Raw genomic sequence first — 10,167 nt, forward strand, 5'->3', positions numbered from 1 at the left:
CTTGGTAGGCTGAGGCAGGAGAATTGCTTGAATCCGGGAGCTGGCGGTTGCATTAAGGCAAGATCGCGCCATTGCAGTACAGCCTGGACAACAAGAGTAAAACTCTGTCTCAAAAAAAAAAAAAAAAAAGTAAATTCAGTGGTAATATAAATTAACATAAATAAAATTTAAAAACATTTTCTAAATAAATTAACCTATATAGATTATAGAAATGCTCACCAGGTGATAACCATTGTAGCTCAAATTGTTCATTAAATCATTCTAGTAATTTTCAATCATTTATTAATTTTTGGAAATTGTAGCCATAATCTTTTATTTGACACAGATGCCCTTGTCTGAACCATGAATTGACATAGGAAACTAGATAAAGCCCTTCTAAGAATGTCCACATTAAATTTATAGTCATTAAGTAACTTGTAGTCATGATACGTTAAAAAAAATCACTCTTTTTAAAATTTTTTATAGAGACAAGTTCTCCCTATGTTGCCCCAGCTGGTCTTGAACTCGAGCTCAAGCAATCCTCCACCTTCAACCTCCCAAAGTGCTAGGATTATAGGCATGAGGTGCCATACCTGGCCTAAAAAAAAGAAATCACTCTTAACATCAACAGAATTGTTCATGGGAGCTGAATCCTCTTTTTGGCTTTTGCTGAAGTAACAATAAGTATATTTTAAAATGTTTTTAGCCCTTCAAGTGCTTGCTGTTAGTTTCATATATTCAATATTTGTTTAAATATATTAATAACTAAGTCACAAAAATAATTTATTGATATACTTAATTATATTAAACCTAATCCCTCAGTCCAGTTGAGAGGTAATGTAACACAGCAGTTAACAGCATACGCCAGGGTACAGAACCTTCATTTAATAAACTTTCTGCTTCTTAATTCCCCCAACTAAATGTGTCTGGTAGACAGAAAAAGATGTATTTTGGTGGTCATTTTCATTTATAACATGAGTGTCATTAATGCCTACTGTAGGCAGGTATTCATTGGGTGTTGGCACACTTATCCTCTCTAAATAATGGGGAAATTAAACAAGAATGATAAAACTAAGGATGTGCATCCCAGAAGTTTTTCATCCATAAACCATCCCCACAGGCCTCGATCATCTGCTGTAGATTCTATCCTGCCATGGGAGTGTATACTGTGCCAAGATAATTAATATATTTTGATGGCAACTGCGGTAGTACAGTACTATTACTCTCATTTGACTGCTCTTCTTTGTGGATCTCCCGGGGCTGTAGTTCCCAAAGGGGCCATGTGAGAGTGACATGAGAAAGGTAGGCAGCCCTACTCTTAGGGAAGCCAGACGGTCACTGGGCCTATGGATTTTTTTGTGTGTTGGAGGGTGCCAGGCATGGGTGAGGAGTAATTAGAATGGCTGCTGCCCTGTAGTTCTCCAGTGAGATGTTTGCTGACAGTCTCTTGCTGTCCTAGTTCTTAACTCTTTAGTTGCTATATAATTGGTTACTATAGGAAGTCCCAAGGAAGGCGATGAAGCATTAAGATGACACTTAACAGGCTTGGGGCAGTAACTGTTCAACCACTATGTACATATCAATATTTTAACAACTAGTATAGCTGAACCAGCATCAGCTGAATAGCAGGCCTGAATGTAGTCTACAAATGCCATTAAGAGTAAGATTTTAAGAGGTACTGTTCTTTTATTTATTTTTTAATTTAATTTTATTTTTTGCAAGACAGGGTCTCTGTTGCCCAGGCTGGAGTGCAGTGGCACAATCCTGGCTCACTGCAGGCCTCCACCTTCCGAGCTCAAGTGGTCCTCCTGCCTCAGCCACCTGAGTAGCTGGGACAAAGGGGGCACGTCACCACAACCAGCTAATTTTTGTACTTTTTGTAGAGACAGGGTCTCCCTATGTTGCTCAGGGTGGTCTCAAACTCCTGGGCTCAAGTGATCCACCTGCCTTGGCGTCCCAAAATGCTGGGATTGTAGGCGTGAGCCACTGCGCCAAGCTACTCTTTGTCTTTTAATCAGAATATTTAGTACCTTATAGTTATTGCAACTAGTAGTGTTTGGATTTATTTTCAGCTATTCTTTGTGCTTTTTATTTATTATATCTTGTCTTTTTTTCTTTTCCTTTCTTGCCTTCTTTTGGAATTTTTTTCTCATTCTGTACTTTTTCTTGTACTAGTCTGGAAATTATAATCTTTCTTGTCTTTTGGTTCCTTGAAAATTTTAAGTACCTATTAAAGCCTAAAGTTAACATATATAATTATCCCCCCAAATACATAAAAACTTAGAATATCACCTTATCATTTATTTTTATTTTACTTTGAGATAGAGTCTCACTCTGTCACCCAGGCTGGAGTGCAGTGATGTGATCTCCGCTCACTGCAACCTCTGCCTCCCAGGTTCAAGTGATTTTCCTGCCTCAGCCTCCCAAGTAGCTGAGATTACAGGTGTATGCCACCACACCAGGCTAATTTTTTTGTATTTTTAGTAGAGACAGGGTTTCATCAGGTTGGCCAGGCTGGTCTCACACTCCTGACCTCAAGTGATCCACCCGCCTCGGCCTCCCAAAGTGCTGGGATTACAGGCATAAACCACCACACCCGGCCTCACTTCGTAATTTATATGCTATTATTGTCTTCTATTTTTGTTCCATCTCTATTAATCCCAAAAGACATTATCAGATTAACATGTACATACATATTTAACACTTTTTGGTCTTCATTCCTTCTAGCTTCTCAGACCTTCCGTTTGAAAATAATTTCCTTCTCTCTGAACTTAGAATTCCTTTATTGGAGGTCTGCTGGCAAACTTACTCAGCTTTCCTTGTCTGAATATGTATTTATTTCATCTTTGTTCTTGGCAAGGACAAAGAACCTATGTTTGTTGGGTATAAATCTAGACTGAGGTTTTTTTCCTAGCATACTGAAAATAATTACCACTGTCTCTAGATTTGTATTATGGTTGAAGACTAATTGGCTATCACTCTCATAGTTGCTCCTTTGAGGCCTTTTTTCTTTACTTTTTTTTTTTTAAACGGAGTTTTGCTCTTGTTGCCCAGGCTGGAGTGCAGTGGTACGGTCTTGGCTCACCGCAACCTCTACCTCCCAAGTTCAAGCGATTCTCCTGCCTCAGCCTCCTGAGTAGCTGGGATTACAGGCATGCACCACCACGCTCGGCTAGTTTTGTATTTTTAGTAGAGACAGAGTTTCTCCATGTTGGTCAGGCTGGTCTCGAACTCCCAACCTCAGGTGATCCACCCACCTCAGCCTCCGAAAGTGCTGGGATTACAGGCGTGAGCCACCGCACCCGGCCCCTTTTTCCTGTCTTTTAAGATTTTATATTTATTGTCCCACAGTTTCACTACAATATGTCTAGAAAGAATTCTTGCTTGGGTTTGTTGGGCTTCTTAAATCATGGCTTGGTGCCTTTCTTCAATTCTGGAAAGTTCTCAGCTATTATGTCTTCAAATAGTCCCCCTTATACCATATGATATGCTTATATGGTATAAGCGTACCATATAGTTAGCCAGAGTTCCTGAAGAAACTGGGTCTATTTTCTTTAGGAACTCTGGCTAACTATATGGTATGCTTTTTCTCTCTATGCTCTGTGTTACCAAATCTTTTTCATATTTTCAATCTCTGTGTTTTCCAGGTCTGTATTCTAGTTAGTTTCTTTGCTTCTATTTTCCAATATGTGAATTATCTCTATAGCTGTGCCTAATGTGTTCTCATGGAGGACAGTTTGACAGGGTCTGACATACTATAATTTATTAACATTATCAGTTTTACTTTTTCAAAATGTCATTTTAGAAGGTGATACACTTATTTTGACAATGTTTCTATCACTTAAAACATTTTTTGAATTCTTTAGAAAATACCTTCTAACCCATTTATCTTTTTTTATTGCCAAATTCCTTATATTGTGGTCTCTATTAAATTCATAATTTTAATTTTTACATTCTGTGTCACCCCCTCCTTCTCTGTATTGAGAAGTCCTTGAGGGTGACAGTGATTATGCTACCTGGTAAGCTGATTTAACTCATATTTATAACTGAAAGATATGAGAAATTACCTCATTTAACACGGATATGTCATCTATCTGTAAAATTACTTTAAGTCCTACACAAATGTAGGGCATACTAGATGAAGTAAGAAGACTGAAAAATTAAAACACTGAAGTATTTTCACTCATCACCCTGATAAACATGAAAAAGAATGGCAGTATGCAGTGTTGCCAAGGGTATGAGGAGATAGGCATGTGTCTAGAATGTAGGAATCAGAATATAGTAATGAGAATTAGTACGATCTCTGCAGAGGGCAATTTAACAATAGGTATAAAAATCTTCATAACAATAACTCATTCTAGGGATTTATCCTAAAGATATAAATACAAAATATTTGTTCAAAGAGGTTTTATTTAAACTAATGAAAAATGTTAATGTTGTAGAAATATGTTTATTAACATAAGCAGTTCACAATTTACTGTAAGAAAAAAAGCAAGCTACAAAACAGTGATTCCATGTTTATATTAAAATAAACATACACAAAGTAAAAATTTCCTTAGATATCCATTTAATCTCTGGGATCATAAGCGATGTTTAGGTATTTTTTGCTCATTTATTGCCTAGGTTTTACACAATGAGCATATATGTTAATTGTGTAATTTAAAATTATGGAATTAAGTGCAAGAGTTCCTAACCACATTTACAAAACTGTTATGAGAAAATACATTCTAGATTCAAACAAAAACTAAGCAATATATCCCTTATTCTAACAGCTCTAAAATCTGTTCTTCTCATTATACTCCCACCTAAAATCCCACATCCAAAAAGTAGAAATAGCTGCTTCTGAATTCCTGAAAGTATCGGTAGGAGGCTGGGAGGAGAGGAGCCGGGATATGAAGAGAGAAACTGAATATTTGAGGACAGACTGTTCGTGTTTTGAGGGAAACTTTAGGAATAGGGCTTGGCTGAAGGAAGGAGGCTGCAAGGTTCCATGAATAAGTTTCAGCAAAATAGTTTCTCCTCTGACCAGTTTTCCACCTTATTCAGGTGTGCATCCACTGCTACATGCTCCAACCAATTGCTCTTGAGACCCCGGAGACCCCAGCACCATGTGTGATTAGGAAGCACTTCCATCACTGAAATGGAATAGAGTCTACTTGCGCACAGTAACTCCTGCTTCTATTCCTTTGCTCCTTCCTTAGCAACTTCAGGTCTTTCTTCAGTAAAATTTTTTGCTTTGTAAACCTATTTTTTTCACCTTCTGTAACATGACATGCTGCCTTTCTACGACCTTTGACATACCAATCATCTCCATCTGAAATACTTCTATCCCTTTCCCAACCCTATCTTGACTAATTTATTTCCTACTCATTTTTATTTTCATTTAGGTGCCACTTCCTCAGGGAATCCGTGAACACAGTGTCCATAACAGATTCCTTCAAGACTTTATCTCAATTAACAAATATATTTTATGCATTATTTAGTAAGGCTATCTACTATCTAGTTGAACCATTAAGTCCCAGGCTCAATGAAAACAGTGCCATTAGCTGGTTTTGCTCAGCACGGTTACTCCTGCATTTGGAACATTGCAAGTGCTCAACAAATATATGCCGAATGAGAGAATGAATGAATGAACAACTCAGTAAACAACTAGCAACCGAGAGGCTTTGGTGGGGTAAGAATTACATTAACTATGTCACCTCATGGTGGAACTGTGCAAATTTTTTCTTTTGATGGCGGACTTGTGTACTGACAAGACAAAGTTTTAAATAGATACGATTTTGTAAAGTTCCCTTTAAAGCAAAGCCATACAATAAATATTTAATCAGCCAAGAAAAAGGCTGTAGTCTAGCCTGGGGACTTCACAAATGACCCAAGTCATGAAAGCCACGTCTCTACAGTGTCTTAGTACTGTATCTTCCTTGAGCAAAGGAACGCACTTGCCCCATCATGGCAAGTTCAGGTACAGAGTGCAAGGAATCTACAGCTTTCCTACCCCGACACAGGTTTAGGTAGGAAAACGCGAGCCTAGGATGATGGGGAGAAAGCGGGCATTTATTCAAAATGTATTTACTGAGCACCTACTGTGTACCAGAAAGCCCTAGTTGTGGGCTGGCTCTGACAGGTCCGCTGTGTAGCTTCGGGCATTTCTCCTTCACAGAGCCCAAGTCCTGAAGGCGAGCAAGTGGGGCCCCGCCTGCCTGCCTCAAAAAGCTGGGCTGGGGGTTCCAAGGGCGAGAATGCGCTTCAGAAAGTGCCAGGAGGCACGAAGGCCAGCGGCCCCAAACGGCCTCGCTAACCTCGGCCCGGGCCGGGGGAGCAAGCCCAGGACGGCCGTCCGCTGGCAGCAGAGCCGGGCGGAGGCGGGCGCCCGCCCTCCGAGGGGCCGCGCTTACCCGTCGGGCGAGTACTCGAGGTTGAAGACGGCGCCGTGGGTGCGGGTGCTGAGGTACACCGAGTCCGCGGGGTGGATGGAACCGTAGAGGCTAGTCATGGTGCGAAAATTGTCCCGCGCCGGGTCCACGAACAGCCCGCGGCCCAGGCTGCGCTCTTTCAGCCACCCGAACAGCCTAGCGCCAGGGCCGCCCAGGCCCGCGCCGAGGCCGTGTCGGCCCCGGCTCTTGGCCCTGCAGTCTGGCCCGGGCCGCCGGCACGGAGGGGAGGGAGGTGACGGCTCTCCCGGGGCGGAGGCAGCTAAGGACTCCGGAGCTCCAGGCAGCCCTAGCTCTCCGGAGCGCGGGGCCGGGGACAGCGATGGGGCGCCAGGGAGGCGAGGGCTTCGGGCGGGTGGAGGGGGATGGGTCGCATCAGCCCCGGGATGTAGTGGCGAGGGCGGCCCGGTGGCTGCTGCCTGCCCCTCGTGGGGCGTCGGCTCCTCAGCCCCGGCTCCGGCCGATCCGTCCCCTCCAGGGCTATGGGGCCCAAAGGGAAACATGATCAACGCCCCCGCCCCCAGCTCCGGGCCACTGCCCCGCCGGCCGACACCTCAGTGCCCCCGTTCAGCTGCCACTTCCGGCGTGCAGCGGCCTAACCCCACCGGCTGGAAACCCGCGCCGCCCCTTGGCCACCGTCCGCCGGGGACCGGGAAAGCTGAGACACCGCCGGGCTTGGGGCGCCGCAGTCCCGGGAACGGAGGTAGGGAGCGAGTAGTTACCTGTGTGAGCGACTGAGGATGCCGGGGACTGGGCTATATGGGGCGTTAGCATCTGGGCACCTGATCTGGGTGGCAGAGTCGGTCTGTAGTTGTCAGTGACCGGTGGCCGCGTGCCTGGGGATGAGTGGCCTGACCAGTCAGTCCTGTGAGGCTGAGTATGTACTGGTGTCTCCACTTTACACTAGGATCAGCGAGGGATTAAGAATTAGTGCATTACGTGCAGGCCACACACAATAGGTGACATGCCACTCTTTTTTTTTTTTTTTTTGAGATGGAGTCTCTCGCTGTCGCCCAGGCTGGAGTGCAGTGGCGCGATCTCGGCTCACTGCAACCTCCGTCTCCCGGGTTCAAGCAATTCTCTGCCCCAGCCTCCCGAGCAGCTGGGATTACAGGCGCCCACCACCACGCCCGGCTAATTTTTTGTATTTTTTAGTAGAGATAGGGTTTCACCATCTTGGCCTGGCTGGTCTTGAACCTCGTGATCCACCCGCCTCGGCCTCCCGAAGTGCTGGGATTACAGGCATGAGCCACCGCGCCTGGCCGGCATGCCCAACTCTTAAAGGCACAACAAGTTCAGGGTGACCACAGGCAGCTTCTTCCAAAACCTATTTGTCACAAGGCAAAGGAGAGACTGAGAGGAAACAGGTTTGGATGTGCTACCCAAGGAATGGCTGAGATAGCCAATCTGTGTATCTGGGCTTAAATGAAAGATGGCAAATAGGTGATAGTTACTTTTCTGGGTCAGCTTGACTGGGCTAACAGATGCCCAGATAGCCTGGAAAACCATTATTTCTGTGTGTGCCTGTGAGGGTGTTTCCAGGACAGATTAGCATTTGAATCAATAGAAGATCTGCCCTCACCATTGTGGACAGGCATCATCCTATTCATTAAAGACTGAAAAGGAACAAAAAGGCAGAAGGGTGATTTAACTTTCTCTTAAGTTGGTACATCCATCTCCTGCCCTTAGACATCAAAACTCGGTTCTGCGGGCTTTGGACTTGGGGACTCGTCAGTTTTCAGGCCTTCAGTCTTGGACCGGGAGTTATACCATTAGCTCCTCTGATTCTCACACCTTCAGACTCGGACTGAATTACACCACCAGATTTCCTGGTTCTCCAGCTTGCAGACTGCAGATCATGGGACTCCTCTACAATGATATGAACCAATTCCCATAGTAAATGTTCTCTTATATCTATATCTCCTATTGGTTCTATTTCTCTGGAGACCCCCTGGATGGGTCCAATCTACTGTAGCAGCCTACTTGCCTGGCGTTCACACTCTTCATGTGTATGCCAGCACGTATATTCTACTGAGCCCATCCTAGAAGTCCTAGGCTGTCGAATTTTGTAGCTGTTACTTAGCTTTCCTTGCCTACTAGCCGGGGTAGGACAACTATTTGAGTAACCAGGCTATAGATTAGCCGCTGGTCCAGGAGGCTGCCAGACCAAAAGTCTGCCCATTCAGACTCATGCTCTTGGGAATTTGAATTGGGAAATCAGAAGTGAGGCAGTTGGCCATGATGGTTGGGATTGAAAAGTCATAAGGCAGAGTGAGGCCACTGGAGTCCTGAGCAAACCAAAGGAGTAAGAGAAATCATGAGAAAGCAGCCATGAGAGAACAGACTTGGGACAGAGGGTGAGAAAGAAAGTTGATGGTAGGAGGAGATACAGATACATAAAAAGAGACAGACTCAGAACAGGTTAGACTTGTTCTTGGCAGAGTCCCCCTAGGGTCTTCCTGCAGAGTCCCTTGAGGTACCAGAATGATGGCTGCTCAATTTCAGTTTCAGTTTCCTATGGGATGATCACTTGATTTCACAATACCTGAACCAGGACTTATGCACTGACAAGAAGAATCAAGGGCCAGACACAGTGGCTCACACCTGTAATCTCAGTGCTTTGGGAGGCCAAGGTAGGAGGATCTTTTTTTTTTTCAGGGTCTCACTCTGTTGACCAGGATGGAGTATAGTAATACAGTCATGGCTCACTGCAGCCTCAACCTCCCAAGCTCAAGCAGCAGGAACATCTTTTGAGGGCAAGGAGTTTGAGACCAGCCTGGGCAACATCATGAAACTCTGTCTCTCTGTGAAAAATAACAAAATCATTCCGGTGTGGTGATGCATGCTTGTAGTCCTAGCTGCTCGGAAGGCTGAGCCAGGAGGATCCCTTGAGCCCAGGAGTTCAAGGTTACAATGAGCTATGATCACCCCACTGCACTTCAGCCTGAGCAACAGAGTGAGACCCCATCTCAAAAATAAAAAAAAAAAGAATTGGAATGACAACCAAGAAAATAAATGTGTCCTTTCAACCAGGGAGCCTTCTGTAGCCCAAAGAAAACAATGTACTCAAGGAGTAAAGTGATCCTATCATATAAGCTTATTGAAAAATAAAAAGCAAACATTCATATAATGTTTAGTATATGCCTAATATTATGCTGAGTAAAGTGATCCTATCATATAAGCTTATTGAAAAATAAAAAGCGAAAGTTCATATAATGTTTAGTATATGCCTAATATTATGCTGAGTTAAGTGATCCTATCATATAAGCTTATTGAAAAATAATAAGCAAACGTTCATATAATGTTTAGTATGTGCCTAATATTATGCTAAGCTGGTTCATATATATTAACTCAAAACTCAAGATATGTTGGTACAATTATTATCCCCATTTTAGAGATGAGAAAACACAGACACAAAAAAGAAAAGTCAGCCTGAGAGTGGTAAAGCCAGGATTCAAATCCAGGCAATCTAGCTCCAGGTTCCATGCTCATAACCAGGTGCTACACACACATTTGTAGACTGGCTTGGATCTGCAGCTATCGCTGTGCATACAAGCTCCTTGCCAAGGACGGCAACTCAATAGTATTTTTTAAAAACCTCCAAATCCAACCCAATCTACAAATATCAGGTCTGGCTCCCCTTTTCTTCCGAACACTTTTAAATTCTGAACCTTTGAATAACTGTAATCCCATGAAAAAGAACAACTTCCATTTGTTGAGTAAGTGCTTCACCAGGCTTATTGGTAGGAGCTTTGCA

General features: G+C 43.7%; 1 protein-coding gene across 4 annotated transcripts in view; it reads right to left on the reverse strand.

Annotated features, from left to right (window-relative positions):
* Positions 1-7,023, reverse strand: part of DCAF10 (DDB1 and CUL4 associated factor 10) — a 61,391-nt gene extending 54,368 nt beyond the window's left edge. Inside the window, exon 1 of one of the 4 annotated variants that reach the window (XM_019033600.4) lies at positions 6,375-7,023. In XM_019033600.4, coding sequence (XP_018889145.2) covers positions 6,375-6,913 — 539 coding nt within the window. In that variant the 5' untranslated portion in view covers positions 6,914-7,023. The remainder of the gene's footprint in view (positions 1-6,374) is intronic. The other 3 variants (XM_031014921.2, XM_055351526.2, XM_019033601.3) reach the window with 3 other exon arrangements.
* Positions 7,024-10,167: the final 3,144 nt, after the last annotated feature.

The sequence above is a fragment of the Gorilla gorilla genome, chromosome 13 (assembly GCF_029281585.2).
Source record: "Gorilla gorilla gorilla isolate KB3781 chromosome 13, NHGRI_mGorGor1-v2.1_pri, whole genome shotgun sequence".
NCBI lineage: Eukaryota > Metazoa > Chordata > Mammalia > Primates > Hominidae > Gorilla > Gorilla gorilla.